The sequence below is a fragment of the Echinops telfairi genome, unplaced genomic scaffold (genome assembly GCF_000313985.2).
Source record: "Echinops telfairi isolate 266 unplaced genomic scaffold, ASM31398v2 ScPeMD7_70;HRSCAF=299, whole genome shotgun sequence".
NCBI lineage: Eukaryota > Metazoa > Chordata > Mammalia > Afrosoricida > Tenrecidae > Echinops > Echinops telfairi.
Genome location: NW_022103968.1, coordinates 6281202 through 6298630, shown reverse-complemented (window position 1 = coordinate 6298630; position 17429 = coordinate 6281202). Strand labels below are relative to the sequence as shown.

General features: G+C 56.9%; 1 protein-coding gene across 3 annotated transcripts in view; it reads left to right on the top strand.

The window, feature by feature from the left end:
* The window catches only part of LOC101641499 (phospholysine phosphohistidine inorganic pyrophosphate phosphatase), a 78114-nt gene that overhangs the window by 23313 nt on the left and 37372 nt on the right, over window positions 1–17429 (top strand). The window contains exons 4-6 of one of the 3 annotated variants that reach the window (XM_004701245.2): window positions 1245–1308; window positions 2005–2097; window positions 12193–12284. In XM_004701245.2, coding sequence (XP_004701302.1) covers window positions 1245–1308; window positions 2005–2097; window positions 12193–12284 — 249 coding nt within the window. Of the gene's footprint in view, window positions 1–1244; window positions 1309–2004; window positions 2098–3151; window positions 3419–12192; window positions 12285–17429 lie in introns of those variants that run through there. The other 2 variants (XM_045291638.1, XM_045291639.1) reach the window with 2 other exon arrangements.

Here is a 17429-nt window from a genome sequence, read left to right as displayed (position 1 = left end):
CCTGGGAGAGGGGCGGCCTTTTCTGGGAAGCATCTGGTGCCCAGGACTCTGGCATCTCCTTGTAGCAGGGTGCTGTGGAACTAATGGGGGTTTCTTCTCCAGGCAGCAATTAGGGGTTAATGATTAGCAATTAGGGGTTAGCCACATGCTCCTCGGTCCTGATGCGCTTTCCCCGAACACAGAGCGCTTGTCTTTCTCTGTCGCAGCCTGGGAACCATCTGTCCTAAAGGGCCCTGTTAATCATTGTGGTGGGGTCCCCGTGAGCCTGGCAGCGGGCGGGCCTTTAACCAGGCTGCCGTCGCTCGCTGAGCGCAATGCACTGACCTCCATGGGCCACTGTCAGCAGGGCTTCGGGCTGGGCCTCATCTTGACTCTGCAGCCCTGGCACCCAGGCCTGGAGCCTCCTGGCACACCCCAGGCCACCGCCAACCCTGTCCTCCAGCTCTCTTTATTTTTAACATTTTATTGGGAATTGAGCTAGGAGCCTTGGTGGCATAGTAGTTGCTGGTTGGGCTGCTAACATCAAGGTCAGCAGTTCAAAACCACCAGCCGCTCCTCAGGAGAGAGATGAGGCTTTCTGCTCCTGTCCAGAGTGACAGTCTCAGAAAGCCGTGGGGGCCGTTCTGCCCTGTCCCACCGGTCGCTGCGAGTCAGAGTGAACTTGATGGCAGTGAATTTGGTCTTTCGGTTTATTGTGAATTGGGTGGGTTTACAATGCCATGCCACCCGGCCCCCTCCCTCCCTGTGTTCCCCATTTCTGTCCCTCTTCCTCCAAACCTTCCTGCCGTCGGACGGTATCTTTGAGTAAATGCTGCGCTTTCGGTCTCCTGTGCTCCATTTGTCTAAGCTGGAGTGTGAGCCTACCTGGGGGCATCGTTACTGTATAGACGGCTCTGTTGCTCAGCTACTGGAGCCCTCGTGGTGTTGTGGGTCTGAGCTGGGCTGCGCTCCCCATGGTCAGCAGTTCAAAATCACCAGCTGCTCTGCAGGAGAAAGACTGGGCTTTCTACTGCCGTCACAGTGACAGTCACTCATCGGGAGTGGGTTTGAGTGTTGGTGAATTGTTTGGCTGCAAACGGAGCCATGGTGATGAATCCGTTTCTAGGCTGGAGCGGACGTGAACAAAGGACCGCTGGCCGGGGACTCCACCGGTCTGTCCGAGCGGCCAGTACCCGCCCCGCCCCTGCCTGGCCTGGTCTTTCTTCCTAATGATTTTACGTCCTGTTCTTTCCTTCTCTTCCCAGACGCTACTACAAAGAGGCGGCTGGCCTGATGCTGGACGTGGGCGCCTACACAAAGGCCCTTGAGGTACCTGCCCAGGGGCGTCCCCAGTGCCATCTGTGCCCATTGGGGTGCTTCCCTGCGCTCGTAAGGCCACTTCCACCTTGGGGGCCCAGCTGGGTGCTCCCTCTCGCTGATGTCAGCCCCACCCTGCCTGCCTCCCCCAATGGCAGGCTGGCACCCCCGCGTCTGCCCTCACCCACTGTCCTCTCCACTCTGGCTGACCCCCACCTCCTTCCTGCCCCTGCCCCTCAGAGCACCTCAAACTGGGCAGGCCCTCACTAGCCTCCTTCCCAGCCCCGCCTCCAGTTTCCCCGACTGGCAGTCTGCTACCCCAGCGTGGGGCTCCTGTCCCCCGCAGCTCTTGTCACTTTTACCTGGACCCACACCCGGTGGGCACGGGGAGGGCTGGTGAGTGGTGGAGCCCAGGGGTCAGGGGGGCAGCCCATGGCTTGGTCCCCAGCTGTGGTTGGGCCGTGAGCAGGGGTGCAGTGAGCATGCCGGGCAGCCCTTACCCATGAGAGGCACTTCCCAGCGTGAGAGGCACTCGGCCACACACCTTGGGGTCCCTGAGCCCTGAGCGCACATTTGGAACCTCAGCTTGCCACAGCAGCAGACGAGCGAGCGTCTGAAAGAGGGAGACCCCCACCCCCCACCCACCCCTGCAGGCCGGGCGTGCCCCTGCTCCTGCCCCAGACTCAGGCTTGCCTTCTCTGCCCCCAGTATGCCTGTGGCATCGAAGCCGAGGTGGTGGGGAAGCCTTCGCCCGAGTTCTTCAAGTCTGCCCTGCAGGAGTTGGGGGTGGACGCTCACCAGGTACGAGGGCACCTGGGCTGTGGGCGGGGGCAGGCAGCTGGCAGGTCGCTGGAGCCCTGGAGCTGAGGCTGCCCGAGCTGGAAAGGGGGTGGGGCTCAGCGCACAGACCCTGTACAGAAGCCGATTTAGCTGGACGTGCTGGGGGCGGGGCGACAGCAAGGGAGGTCAAGGCCCCTATTTCCACCGCGTTCAGTGTGAAGCCAAGAGCTGGAAATGCCCGTGGCCGGCCCTAGCTGCTGCTTGGCTGCCCTCGGGTCCGACCCGTCTGTTTAAACAAGCTCATCAGAGAGAAAGAGCAACAGCGAGATTGAAGCATGTGCAAGAAATCGCAAGGCCTGGGGGGACAGAGGACGTCCCAGGCACACCCAGATGCCTCAAAAGCAGAGAAGGGGGCAGTGAACACGACGTGACTTTAGTGCCCACAGCCCCTCTGCGTCCCAGTGAGGGGGCTTTCTAGGGTGCTGGGAAGAAAAGCAGACACCATCCTGGGCCAGCTCCCATCCCACTGCTGTCCCTTCCTCAGGGGGCCCGGGGGAATCAACCACATGGCGGCTCCCCGGGCAGGCCGAGGCCCCAGGCCCACCAAGGTGCTGCCCTGTGCTGGGCCAGCATTTCTGGAGGGTCTGCTGTGGGGCTGCCGCACCCTGACCCCTCTGCGGTTCTCCAGGGTGCAGTTTGGGGAGCCTGCTGACCCGGGCAGGTGCTGTTAGAGATGGCAGTGAGGGAGGCGGCTCATAGGACAGGCTCTTTTTCATTTAAAAAACCACCTGCACACAAGCCAGGCCACCACGGCCGGGGTTCCACACAGACGCGATTCCACCGCCCTGCCTTCATCCATCCCTTTCCGTTCTTTCTTAAGAGCCCTTTTCCGCTCATTCGCTTTTCCTCGCCGATCTCAGGTTGTGTTGTTGTGATTGTTCCCTTTCATGCTGCACCTCCGGGGTGTTATCTGGACTCGCCCACACCCACACGCACACGGGCCCCAGGCTCTCAGGAGCGTTCTCTGACCTTCCGTCTGTGACCTGTGTCCAAACCGGTTGTCATGTCTCTGTAGTTCCCTTTGAAGCTCTGTCAAAGAAAACGTCAAACCACTAGGAGATTGGCCTGAGCCACTCTTCAGATCCTGAATGGCCACTATCCCCTGAAGTTTCCTCGAAACTAAGTAGTAGTTGAGTGCTAAGAGCCAAGGTGGCCACCCCGACTCTGGTGTTCTTAAATCAACCGCCTGAGCCGGAGACGCAGCGGGCAGCGGTGGGTGAGAACAGAAAGAAGCAGAATGTTGACGCCGGGTCAACAGCGTGACTGGTGACCACTGACCAGGATGTCTAAGGATCAGACCCAGAGCAGGCTTTGTGTATTTTTTGTCCAAAGAAAATAAAATGTTAACTGTTAAAAAAGAAAAAAAAATTCTTTGGAAGTCGAGACAAGTCATGTCTCAGGTTCCCAGGTTCCATTCCCTGGGCTCCCATAAGGAACCGATCACCCCTTAAAGTCACGACCTCCCCCCTGATGGAAGTGCAGACGTAGAAAAGAGTTGCAAAAATGGTCCATAGAACTCCCACGTGCAGACGTCTGTGAGTGTTACCTTACACAGCCACCGACCAGACACCCGAACCGGTGAAGTCCCACTGATGTGAACGAGTCTAGAGGCTTCTTCAAACGCCGTCCATCACCCCACTACTGCCCCAGGAGCACACATGGCGCCCAGTAGCTATGTCCCCTCATCCTTCAGTCCGCAACAGCTCCTTAGTCTTTTCTGAACCGTGCCAGCCCATGCTCAAATGCTAACGTAAAGGCTGGCTTCCAGAAAGATCTAGAAGAAAGACGTGGTGATCTACTTCCAGAACAGTCAGTCTGTGGAGGGCTCTGCGGAGTGACCCTCTGCTGACTCACAGCCGGTCGTGTGACTCAGAGTTAATACCATGCCATGGGGGTTGGTGGTTAACAGCAAGTTATTTTTGTAGCATGTCCACCGTTCCCACCCTGATGTCTCCATGCAATTTCATTCTCGTGATGGATTTTTGAGCTGGAATCCCACAACAACACGCGGCACCCCCTCCGGGTGTACCCTATCCAGAGGCAGGTAATCATTTGTTCCAGGACAGGTGATGTGGTGATGTTACACTGGAGTCACCGAGTTTCTCCCCATGTGCGTGTTTCGATGTGTCCCTTGTAATGAAGTAACTTGTGGGGCGAGGAGTAACACACTGTGTACAGATCCTTTCCCCCCTCCTACTTTGTAGCCACCGTTGATAATCTTGCCCCAACACAGTGGTGTTTGCCCCACGATCGACCCCTTCATGACACTTCATTAGGTGGGGGTTTGCAGCGCCGATCAGCTCCCCCTGTTTGCCTTCCACGACGTTGGTATCAGACTTCCCAATGGTTGGCCCTATGGTCGCCATTCCTCTTACAGGCATAGTTCATCTGACTGGCAGATGTTGGTTTTCTGTACTGTTTTTACAAATGGAAAGTTACTCATTATTTCTTGCTTCTCACAAATCCAAGGTCACCTGCACGTGCCCCCTTTTCCAGCAGCAAGTCTCCCTGTTGGTCACTCTCATACCATCTCAGGCTTTTCAGTGATGCTAGGAGCCCTGGTGGCAGAGTGGTTATGTGCAGGGCTTCTAACTGCAAGGTCAGCACTTTGAAAACACCAGCTGCTCCTCCGGAGACATGGGAGCATCTTGCACCCGTAAAGAATTAAACCCACAGGGGAAGTTCTACCTTGTCCTATAGGGTCGACTGATGGCAGGGCGTTTGTTTGATTGTTTATTATGTACTGAGTGGACCACAGTCCGGTGCAAACATCAGGTTGGTGCAGAGTGGTGTGAAAATGGCATCGTGGGACAGCAGCGTCTGAGCTCCTCTAACATCTCGAGGGGAGAGAGAATTACATTAGCACCAACCAAGGCCGAGTGTTGAGCGGTCAGAAATGCCTCCACCTCCCCATCTAGTTACCAGTTCTGACACCGGCCTCCCTTCCCACAGCAACTCTCTACCTCTCTGTGGGGCTCACGATCCACACGCTGCAAGCCACCTCTTCTCTGCCGCTTCTCACCCTCCCTGGTGCCACAGCCCTTAAAGGAAACCCGCGGCAACCTTGGTGGCTTTGCGTTGATCAGGATGTTGTGAGGGTTTTGTTTTCCTTATATTGAGGTGTGATCCATACTGAAGACTGTCGTCTTTGATTTGCACCAAGTCCCCTCACGTTCAGCAAGCAAGGTTACGTGGCATCTCTACACGGCAGGTTGTTGGCGTCTCCCTCCAATCCCGATGCCAGTTCCTACAGTCCCGCTTCTTGGATGGTTTGAGGCATATGTAAATAGGGTCAAAGAATACATCCCCGACACAGAGCATTTGTCACTCTCAGCCAGGCAGGATCCCTTGCTCTGGACAGCTGCCTGTTGGTCTGTGTACAGGGTCAGCATGAGCACACGAAGTCACCGAGGATTCCCATTCTTTGCAAGGTCACCCAACGTCTGCTGTGGTCGATCCAGCCACATGCGTCTGCCCCGTCAGTAACACAGACCAGTACGCCTCTGGTGTTCTCTTGCTTTGCTCCAAATCCATCTGACGTCGGCAGTGATTCCCTGGGTTCACGTCCCCTTCTGCATCCAGCTGGAATTCCCAGCAGTTCCTTGTCAAAGTATGGTTGCAACTGTCTTCAAATGATCTTCAACACATGTCCACTTCCTGGTGCTATAACTGATTGTGTTCATCTGGGATGACTAGAGAAGTGAATCCGATATTAGCCCATGTGTCCCTTACCAGTCTACAAAATCTCACGCAGCACATGCAATGACCTGAATGCAGGAAGAAAGATCGCAGGCCAGTGGATGGAAAGTCTCATGGATCCCGTGATGGTGAAGCCTCTAAGCACTGGCGTGGGTCTCCATGTGGCTCCTCCAGCCCCAGGGCTCTGGCTTCATCAGTGTAGCACATCTGGTTTGTCAGCAAGAAGACGAAGCAGAGAGTCTATGTATCTGGCCTCCAGTGAGCTGTTTATCTCCTGGATGCCTCTAATTAAAAGAGGTCATCAAATTGCGACTTGATTGACAGGCTAGACTCCACCCCTCCACAAGCGGACACCAGATCATGTAACTGGCACACTGGCCGTGTCAGTCATTTCCACATTCTGTCGGATCACTGTTTTAGGAGTGGGCATAGACAGCGCTGTCTTCCAGTCAGCCGGCGGGTGTCTTAGCCAGGATAGGTGAGCGCTCCAGCATGGCACCGGTGTGCTGAAGCATCTCAGCGGGCTTTCTGTCGATTCTTAGAGCCGTCTCCCTTCCACACCCCAGGCTGTTTTCATCACATGCTGCCTGCTGGCGTGGTTGAGACGCCTCCCACTCCCGTTTGGCACAGTGACCGCGGGCATTCCTTTCATCTCCTCGGATGCTTCCTGTGTCCTTTGGTATTTTACTCCCAGCCTTCAACACCTCAGCTCGGTCTTCTTCCCTTTTCTCTGCGGAGGGCGTCTTCTTCCCTTTCGTCTTTCTGAGCCCGGGCTTCGCACTGAGTACCAAGGTGCTTGACTTGCCTCTGTCTGTTGTTTCCCTGCACTGGCTTCATTAGCTTCCAGGATAATGAGCCGACTCTTCTGCCATCATCCCGGGGTGATGGATGAGATCTAAAACCCATTGGTCCGTATCGGAGACGGGGTGTGCTTCAAGCCTCTGCAGCTCTTATGTTCCAGGTCCTGAGTTATGTCCTCTCTGACCAGCAGCCGTCTCTCAAGTTGGCATCTGAGTCCCTTAGGTGGGACAGGGTCCTTTGCCGTGACCCTGGTAGCCTTTGAGGGTGACTCCACTCTCTGGCATAACCAGATCTTCCTGATGTGTCTTGTATATTTCCTGACTTAGGCCTGGAATCAAGGAGCCCTGCCTCCCTTGGTGGAAGCCGTGCTTAGAAGCCGGGGCCGGGGCCTCGCTGATGCTCACTGCACTGCACTGCGCTGGCCACCGTGGAGCCTTTGCACTGGGCGGAGTTGGGGAATCTCTGCGATTGGAGACATAAAAGGCACCCAAGGTTGACACTGAATCTTCCAATTGAGATCCTGACCCGTGTGTTTTCACTTAATCTCGTCAGTCTTAGAGCTGTCTTTCCTGGCCCCACGGCAAAGACCCCGAGTTTGAAGAATACCAACATAAGGGCTCATTTGCCTTTAGCTCATCACATATGCAAGCATCTCACGTCGCAGAGAGCGCGCTGTGAAAGCAGCCGGAGACAAAGCTGGTGCGGCACCAGCCGTTTCCATTACGCCAGGACCGCCACCAGGATCGAGTGCTGACGGCGGCCGCTTGAAGGGACTCGTGGTTTAAAACTGGGTTTTGTTTGTTTGATTTTCTTCTACCCGTAGGACAGAGTAGAATTGCCCCTTAGGGTTTCCAAGACTAACTTCACAGGAGCAGACAGTCTCATCTGTCTCCTGCAGAGCGGCTGCTGGGTTGGAACCACCGACCTTCTCGGCGGTCCACTGCTGAGCCCATTACACCGTCAGGGCACCTTTTTATCCTTAGAGCATAGTCACCATCAAATCACTACGTCTTACAAGCTGGAAGGAGTTCTCCCCTGGTAAATGTGCCGCCAGCTCCATTAACTGTGGGTGAGTTGTCCTGTGCGCTATTAGGGATGTCCCTTCCCAGCACTGACCTTTGTCTCAGCGTCTCGCAGCTCCAGAATCCAATCCACGAGACAGGATCCCTCCAGCTTCTGCCTGCCTCCACCTCTACGGCTCCATTTTTAAAACCATAAGCAACTGTGTGCAAGTCTATGCATTTGAATGATGGGGCTGGGGAAGAGCTTTGTTTTTGTTTTTAATTGTTTTATTAGGGGCACATAGCTCTTATCACAATCCATACATACATCAATTGCGTAAAGCACATTTGTACATTCATTGTTCTCATCATTCTCAAAACATCTGCTCTCCACTTAAGCCCCTGGCATCAGCTTCTCATTCCACACCCCACCCTCTGCTCCTCCCTCCCTCCCTTCCTCATAAACCCTTAATAATTTATAAATTATTTAGTCATATCTTAAACTGTCCGGTGTCTCCCTTCACCCACATTTCTGTTGTCCATCCCCTAGGGAGGAGTTTATATGTAGATCCTTGTAATCAGTTCCCCCTCTCTACCCCACCCTCCCTCCACCCTCCCGGTATTGCCTCTCACCACTGGTCCTGGATTCCCTGTGTTTCCAGTTCCTATCTGTGCCAGTGTACATCCTCTGGTCTAGGTAGAATTGGGATCATGATAGTGGGGGGAGGAAGCATTTAGGAGGTAGAGGAAAGTTGTATGTTTCATTGTTGCTACACTGCACCCTGACTGGCTCATCTGCTCTCCGCAACCCTGGTTCTCTACTCCACACTCCCCCTCATTCACAATGATAGGATTTTTTTTCTTGGGTGGCTGATACCTGATTCCTTCAACACCTTGTGATCACACAGCCTGGTGTGCTTCTTCCATGTGGGCTTTGTTGCTTCTGAGCCAAATGGCCGCTTGTTTACCTTCAAGTCTTTAAGACCCCAGACTCTATATCTTTTGATAGCTGGGCACCATCAGCTTTCTTCACCACATTTGCTTATGCACCCGCTTTGTCTTTGCAACTGCCGATTTTTAACCCTCACCACCCCGCACCCACCACCACCATTTTTCTGAGGTGCTCCTTCATGCCATGTGAGCCCCAGGATGTGTAGACATTTCTGATGGGCTCTAGAAACACCTCATTCTCAGGGCCTGAGGCTTCTGAACCCGTGGGCAAGATGATTGCTGAGGCCCCGGCCCCAGCCCAGGGACGGGCCAATGTGGGCAGCGGGGGTGGGTGTGGGGGCTGTCCAGAAGTTCCTTGGTACCAATTATGCAGATGGCAGGGTTGTCCGGGTTGGTAGAATAGAGATGTCTGGCTGTCAGGGGCCCCTTTCACAGGAGAGGAGCCTGAGGCTTGAGTGGGAGGACCCCCACCTCCTCTGGGCACACATGTGCCAGGCATACCTGGGCACCTTCATGTGTGTTATCTCATGAAGTCCTTGTCCCTGTCCCTGGTCTAAGGTTGAAAGCCGGGGCCCTGCACCTCGGCACCGTGGACATGTGGGGCTGTGCACTGTGGGTGCTTACCTGCCTCTTTAGCCAGGAGCCCCTCCCCCAGACCATTAAAAATGTCTCCAGAGGCAGGCACCCCTTCTAGAAGGGTGGGTGTGCCTGGCGTTTGCACTCAAACCGGGAAACCTGCATCAGTGATTTGGATGCCTCCCCACAGCCCCCCATTCCCATTTTCTGAGGGCCCTGCCTTCAGTGTGGGGTCCCTGCCCCCTCCACACCCACTGCAGTCAGGGAGGAAGTGAAACCCAGCTGACAGGTGGAGTTTTTTATTTCCCCCGACAGGCAACCTCCTGACCTCTATCTTCTTGCCAATGGTTTTTTAAATCCTAAATGATTTGGCAATAATTGCTCCGCCTGGCGTGATTATTTCCCTTCACCGATAGTAAATCTGTGCAGTCCCTGGGGTCCAGCGAGAGCGTGGTTTGGTATGCAGGGCCCACAAGCTGGCCCAGACAGGCCTCACTGCCCGTACAGCTGCGCAACCCCACCCCCCCCCCCCGCCCCCCCGCTGCTTGGAGTGTCCCGTCCCTTGGGCGTCCACCACTGGTGCAGCTTCCTGGCACCCTGTCGGAGTCAGGACGCTGGTTTGTTGGTTTGTCAGCAGACGTCCACGCCCAGGAAGGATGCCCTGGCAGGTGGAGGGGGTCCAGGGGGGAAGAGTGTGGTTGCGGGAGTCTGCTTCTAGAAACACAGAGACCCCAAGCCTGGCGTGAAATAACTGGAGGTGGTTGTGTGCCGTCATCTCGGACTCATAGTGACCCGTGAGACGGCGGGACACCACGTCGGGGCTCCGAGGTTGGAACACACCCCAGAGCAGAGTGCCGGGCCTTTCCCACTCCGTGCGGCGGGTGGGCTTGAAACTGCCGCCTTTCATTTAGCAGCTGAGCACATAGCCCGCTGCACCCCCAGGCCTCTTTGTAGCACCAGCTGGTCACTGCAGCCGCTGGAAACCACCCCAACCAGGACCATCGAGTCCACTCCCATTCATGGTGCCCCCGTGCATGCGCGCATGCGCCACAGCGCGGACAGCTCTGTGGCTTGTTGACCTTCATCTTTACGGAAGCAGGTTGCTGGACTTTTCCTCCGAGGTCCCAGTGATGCGCTTGAAGCGCCAGCTTGTAGGATAGCCGTTGAGCTTAAGCTACAGGGGCCCTAGGTTGGGACTGCTGTGCTGCTCAGAGGGGCCCAGTGCTGTTAGGACAAAACGCAGTGAGACTGGGCTAGTGGCCGCCATGGCTGCCTGGGGCCAGCCCTCGGCCCCCAGGTCCGGTGAGTCTGGAGGGGCCCAGGCAGCCATGGTTGGGCACGGCCCTGCAGGTCCCGTGTGCCGCCGAGGCTGGCGCAGTTATCATCCCAGGAGAACATTGCCACGGCCCCTTTCCTTGGTGATGTAGCTATTTCCAGTTTCAGAGACGCAAACGCCTGATTCCATTTAGATCTGGCAGTTCCCTGGACATTAGTCATTTTGGAGAGAAAAAAAAATGCATTTTTTAATATGTTGCCCTGTCTGTTTGTGCCACTGGCACTGTTAGTTACTGGATGTCTTGTTTTTAAAATGCCACTCCTAAGTGCATTAAGAAGACGCTCTTAATCTCGATTATAAAGGGAAGGCCAGCATCACCCCGTTAGCTTAAAAGATGACTCAAAGAAACACAGGCCCAACATTTATTCGACTTCAAAGTCTATGTAGTGGGAACGCGTTGGGCTTGCTGGCCTTAATGTCAGCAGTTCAAAACCTCCAGCCGCCCCTCAGGAGAAAGACGAGGCTGTCTGTTCCTGTTATGAGTTACAGTCTTGGAAATCCATAGGGGCTGTGTTAGACAGGGTTCTCTAGAGAAACAAAACCAGGACACTAATAATTTTATGTATATTTATATAGATAGATAACGTAAGAAATAAACAGTTAATTAGTCTATAAAGCAGTATGAATGGCTCAGCGCAACTCACTCCTGTGAGACAGCTAGTACACCGGCAGTCCTTCACGTATGGAGGGCCGCAGGGTACTCCTCCGTGGAGCAATTCAGGCTGTCCGGCCACAGGCAGCAAACAGCAAGCAGGTCACCAACAGTTGACCAGATGACAGGGTTCGACGGTCCCCAGCTCAAGAGATAGACCTTCCAGTAGCGTGGCGAGTAGGTCTTGAAGGAACCCGAAGTGACAGCGACACAGTCCACGGGGTAGGGGTCCCACAGGTAGTGTAGCTTGCAAATGGAGGCACAGAACAAGCAAGGCAGCTGCCCACGGGTCTGATGATCAAAGAGCAACAGAGAGGCGAGGCTCGCCGAGCCATTTCTCTCTCCGCCTTCAACCAGTCTCACGTGTTCATTGGCCGTGTTGGCACAACAAACCTACCTATCACAGGGGCAGTTCTACAGTGTTCTACGGGGTCACTATGAGTCGGCATGGACCCCTGGCTGGATGTCTTTTCTGTTTGGTTCTGCCCCAAACATTGTTGGTTGTGCGGAAGTCCTGGGGTTCGGTGGCGGGAAGAGGAGAGGAGATGGACTCTCTGCTGAAGACAGGCAGCCTTTGAGTCTGGTTTGTGCCTGCGCAGTGGAAGGCCAGATCCGACACACAGCTGTTCCCTGCCTGCGTGTCCAGGCACCCGGGCTGCGAGACTAGCTTGTCGTTTTGCATCCTAGTGAGTCCTGCGACCTGCCAGGCTCAGGGGGACACTGGACCACACAGCACGTCCACATCCTCCTGGCAGCGAGTCACTCTGCCGGCTGCTGGTGGACTTCAAATTATGTACATATGTTACCATTCAGAGGCTTGCTCTGGGGCTGGGGAGGGGTAGCATGAGGGGGGAGTGCCAAGGGAAATAATTCCAGGTGGGCTGACTTATAATCAATATGATGCCAGTGTTATCTTGTTTAATTTGTATGATGGCGGTTTCAGACATCAAACCGGGATGTTTATTATGTAAAAACTGAAGGTGCGCGCAGGAATGAGACTCTGCGGTCACCCCTTCTGAGCGTGTCCACTGTCCCGACAGGCCGTCATGATCGGAGACGACATCGTGGGCGACGTGGGCGGGGCCCAGCGCTGCGGGATGCGGGCACTGCAGGTTCGGACCGGGAAGTTTAGGTCAGTACCCGGGTCTCATGACTGTCGCCGCCCCCACCCACAGCCCTGGGGGTCACAGGACTTGTGCTGGTCTTTCCAAAATCAAGTGGTTGTTTTCTCAGGCCTCAGCGCCACCTGCCAGCGTTCACTGCCCTTGAGGAAACTGCCTTCTAAAGCTCTCGGTCTGGCGGTCATGTGTAGAAGGGGCAGAAAAGTGGCTTTAAAAAGACCTCTCGTTTTCTTTTTTAGCATGTTTCAGGTACTCTTGTTTATTTATATATCTCCAAGAAGTGCCTGTCCACGTCCTCCAGCCATATTTTAACCGGGCTGCTTGTCTCTTGTTGAGAATTGTATACATTCTAGGCCACTTGCTGGTGTGGCACAGGACCGGGCGTGTTTTGTTCTGCAGTGCAGGGGATCGCTGCGGGTCGGAACCGACTTGCTGGGAACTAACGATAGCAACAACAGCCAATATATGATCTGCAGATATAACCTCCCGCTCCAGAGGTCTTTTCGTTTCCTTGGTAAAAGCCCTTTGGGCCACGAAAGGTGTGAATACTATGAAGGCCACACCTGTTGGGGTTGTCTTGTACTTCAGGTGTCTCAGAAAATACTGCCAAGGCCAAACTCCTGGTTTCGCCCAAGAACTGCTGAGTGTGGGCTCCTGGGCAGGAAGGCCTGTGAAAGCTGAAGGCAAGCACCTTCCCCCAGTAGAGTCACAGTGGGGCGGGAGCCCCCACGAGGTGAGGCCACCCCACGGCGTCCCAGCTCCACAGGCTCCGCCAGTGTCACAGCCAGCCTCGGAATGTGTGTGCATGGCAGGCGGGAGGCCGAGGTGGTGCAAGTGGTCCCCGTGCTCGGCAGCTCACTGGGAGGTAGGAGGGGTGTGGGAAGAAAGGCCTGGTGATCCCCTCCCAGAAGGATCAGCCAAGAAGACCCTCTGAGCTGCATGGGGGTGCGTGAGTTCGTGGGGGCCCTGGCAGTGGGTATCCCGGGGTAGAGAGGCAGAGGGCCCACCATGGGGCTCACGGCATGAGTGCTCAGCCCTCTGTTCACCCATCCCCTTGCTCGGCCAGCTCCATCCCAGGCCCCAGATGGTCCTTGGTAAGGGGTGCTTGGTTGGTTGGTCGATCCAAACCTTGGCTGTGCTTTATTTGCCAGGCACCAGGAGGTTGTGGGTGGGCCCTGTGGTGTCAGCCACTCTGGTGGCCAGCATAGCGGCCTGCAAGGAGTGGCTTCAGCTAGCTCTTGGGAGCAGGTCCCTCCTGTCCAGTGGTCTGGCCTTAAGGAGGTAACTTCAGCCATGACCTTCAGGGACCATGTGCTTTTGTGGATGTGGGGGGCTTGTTAGATATGGGTTCTCATGTGGATTTGGGGGACTTATTAGATGATGTGGGTACCTGTGGTGGGAGGGGGTCTTTTACATCTTACTGGGTAAGTTGAGGAGACTGAGGAGGGGCCTGACCCTTTTTTGAGAACCTGTACCGTGTCAGGAACCCAGGGAACCTGTATCTCTCTGACTGAAGGGGGACACAGTCCAGTGGGGGTCTGCCAGCCCCCTCATGGGCCCTAGAGAGCAGAGACCCCTGTGCAGCTCCCGGGCACACCCAACCCTCCTCTCCAGGACTTACAGGGGGGCTTCCTGACCCCCCTGAGAGGGAGGCCCCAGGCACAGGCCTCAGAGCTTGCTGCCCACCATGGGGCCCTCCCTGTCCCTGATCCCACTTCCCTGCCACAGCCTCAATGCCTCCCCCAGAGCCTCAGGACATGGCACCCCGGATTGCCCCCCACCAGGCAAGTCTGGTACCGGCTTGAACCCAGGACAGGACTGCAGACCAGCGTCCGTTGTCCCAGGCTATCTTTTGGCTTCTGGCTGGGGAAGCATGCTGACTATCTTGTTCCATTTGGCCTTCCTGGGGCTCGCAGCCTCAGCAGGCACCCCCGGAGCCTGAGAATGCACTGCGCCCGCTCAGGCCCCAAGCAGGGTCTCTGAGGAAGGTACCCACACAACCAGCAGGACCCCAGGGGCCAGGTGGGTGCATGGGAGGCTGCAGCCCACCCTGTGCTGCCAGACCGGTCCCTTCAGAGCCCAGACACCTGGGTCCTTTCAGCGCAATCACCAAGTGGGCATTTGCCAGGACTCCCCCACCCCCAAACACACACACACCTACACACCCTGTCGGCAGGGACCCCGTCGGCAGGTCATCTCTGGACAAACGTGAGACAGAGGGCTGGTTTTCTCTTGACAAAGACGGGATGGCATTGCTTTATGACTTGCCTGCTCCCTTGACTGACCTGGCTCCGTCCTTGGCGTCCCTGTAACCCAGTGAGTCCCTGGGGTCACAGGGCCCCTGGCCCACAGCAGGCGCTCAGGAGGGTCGGGAGGTGAGAGTGGCCGGCGTCATATATTGTCAGCGGGTCGAAATGTTGCTAATTTGGGTCTGCTGCGTTGAATGAAAGTGATCCCAGTATCGGCGTCCCCGGTTGTGTCTTGAATTATGTGACTGGCTGAGGGACCATTTAAATTGCACTGCACTGGGAGCCCTGGTGGCTTAGTGGTTACGGGTTGCGCTGTGATCCGCACAATCGGCAGTTTGAAACCACCCTTGGATAAGTTAGACGGGCCTTCTGCTCCGGTCGACACTCACAGTCTCGGAAACCCACAGGGGGCGCTGAGTCAACACGGACTCACCTGCGCTTCCTGTGACCACCTCCAGGTGGCACGATCGGACTGCTCCTCTTGGGCGCCGTGGCTGCAGAGAGATCAGCAGCCAGGGGACTCTCACTTCCCCTGTGGCATCCTGGCTGGGTGCTCCCCAAAATGGTGTGGCTGGGGGCCCAGCAGTGGCCACTGATGCCAGCGTGCACTGTGGGTGACTGGGCCAGCACCATTGGCTGGGGAAACTGGTTCCACCCTCCCAGAACGGCCGACCCCTCCGGAGTCCCCCGGCTGTCTGACCTGCTCTGTGAGCAGGTGGACAATTGGGTTTGGAAGTCAGCATGGCTGCGTGTTTGTGTGTGTGTGTGTGTGTGTGTGTGTGTGTTTTTTCCACAAAGCTCACCTCCCATCCGCCTGGAGGAGCCAAGAGCCCCTGGGTGGGACAGCTGGGTGTGGAGGGCTTCCTAGGTCTGTCTTGAAGTGTGAGGGGCGTGGTCCTGGCAGCAGGCAGGGAGGGAAGATGGCTGGAGTGGGCTCAGCCCTGCTGCAGGACCCTTGGGGACCGTCACCCTGGTGTCTCCACAGCCTCCTGGCCCTCCGAGGCCCTGCTGGGGAGTGTGGGCTCCGCCGTGCTCTGGGCTCTGCGAGCTCCTGGCTCCACACTGCCTTCTTCCTGCCTCCCTGCAGATGGTCTGGCGCAGAGGACTCCAAGCCTGTGGGGAGGTGGCACATGGGGGTCTGAGCTGGAAAGGTCTCCCTGGTAACCCCAGCAGGAAATCCCTGAACTTTGCCACCTCCGGGTGGCAGCCGCACCCCTGCGAGCTTCGGGCCAGCACAAACCCTCCTTGTCACGCCTGTAGCTGGAGCCCCACACGGCCAGGCGTGGCCTCCGGGACCACCTGCCCCATTCCAGAGCTCCCAGCCCACGCTGGCCGGGCAGGAGTCCTGTGCTCCTTGTGGGTGGGGCCTTTCTGAAGGTTAAGCAAGGTGTCCCCAAGGCTGGGCTCAGCCCTGGCAGCTGCCATGTGTCTCCTGCTGAGGACACCCAGAGCGCCAAGCTGTGTGGGTGGCAGGGTGGGCTAGAAGGACGGAGCCCTTCTCAGCCCCGACCGCTCAGCAGCCCCTCTCCTCAGGGGACCTGGTGCCCTACATTTTGGCCAATGTCCAGAAAAGTCTTTCTTCCCCGTGAAAGGCCCCTACTCTCCCCAGCAGCACTGTCACGCCAGCCTAGACCCTCCCCTTCCAAGGGTGCGATGGGCACTGAGAAACCTGGCCCTTTAGCCCTGCACATGGCACCCTCATTCCTCAGCCCCGCTGGTGGGGCCACTACCCGCACGGCCCCTCCTTGTAGTGCGCTGCTGTGTAAACCAGCCGTCCCCCTGTCTGGGAGGCTGCCCCCAATGGGCAGCTTGCTCTTTGGACACAGAGGGAAGGTCTCTGGGGGTTCCCGAAGGCCTGTCTGGCCCTTCTCCAGCCTGGACTCAGCGGGGGCCTGAATGTGGCCCGCCAGCCAGATAGGGGACCCTGGGAGTGAGAGGGCACCTGGGCGAGCTCAGTGCCATGGAGCAGTGCCCCCTCCGTGCTGTGTCCCCCTCGGCATGTTTCCCTTGCTTTGCAGGTTGGGCCTGAAGACACCCTGGCTTCTTCTAGTGCCGGGTGCCCTCGGAGGGAGGTGAGCCAAACCGGTGGACACCCCTCCCCCCATTGCACTGGTCTCACAGGTCACTGGGAGCCGCTGGAGGGGAGGGGGATGGGCAGTGTCCTGAGTCCTGAGTCACTGCCATGTGGCCCGAGCAGGACTCCAGCTCCTCCCGGGGAGGCATCCTGAGCCCCCAACAGCCCCAGCTGCTGCAGGAGGGCTGGGTCACAGACACATCACGGGGCCGCCAGGTGGCTGCTGTCAGGCCCGGCGCGGGAGGGGACGCTGGACTGCAGTGCTCCTGATGTGGGAGGGACTCCAGGAACAGGTCTGCTCTTGACCAGGAGGGGTGGCCTGTAGGGGATTGGGGGGCTGCGATGTGGTCTGAGCAGGGACTGGCTTTGGGGTCTTCTGGCCCAGTCCTGAAGTCTGTCTGTCCCCACTCACCCCTGGCAGGTGGAGGTGGCAGGTGGCAGGTTTGGTGGTTAGCCCTTGCTGCTCTGTAGTTCAACCCCAGCCTCCCTCCCTCCCTCCCTCTCCGCCTGTGTTTGGGAGCAGGGCGCGGGTGAGGCAGGCAAGTCTGGGCAGCTCTGGCCACTGCAGCCAGCATGCCACCATGTAAAGGGCACCGGACCATGGTGGCAGCAGAGACTGGGTCTGGCCACCCTGCCTTGGGCTGGCTGCTTGCCCAGAACATTCCCTAACCTTGGACTTTGGCCACGTGGGCGCAGCCAGCTGCCCCCAAAGGCTGTCAGGAGCCCGCTGACTCCCTCCCTCTCTGCCTCCAGAAATGGATGAGGAGGGAGGACTAGCTTCAGGACAGCCCTGCCTCCAACACACACACACACACACACACACACACACACAC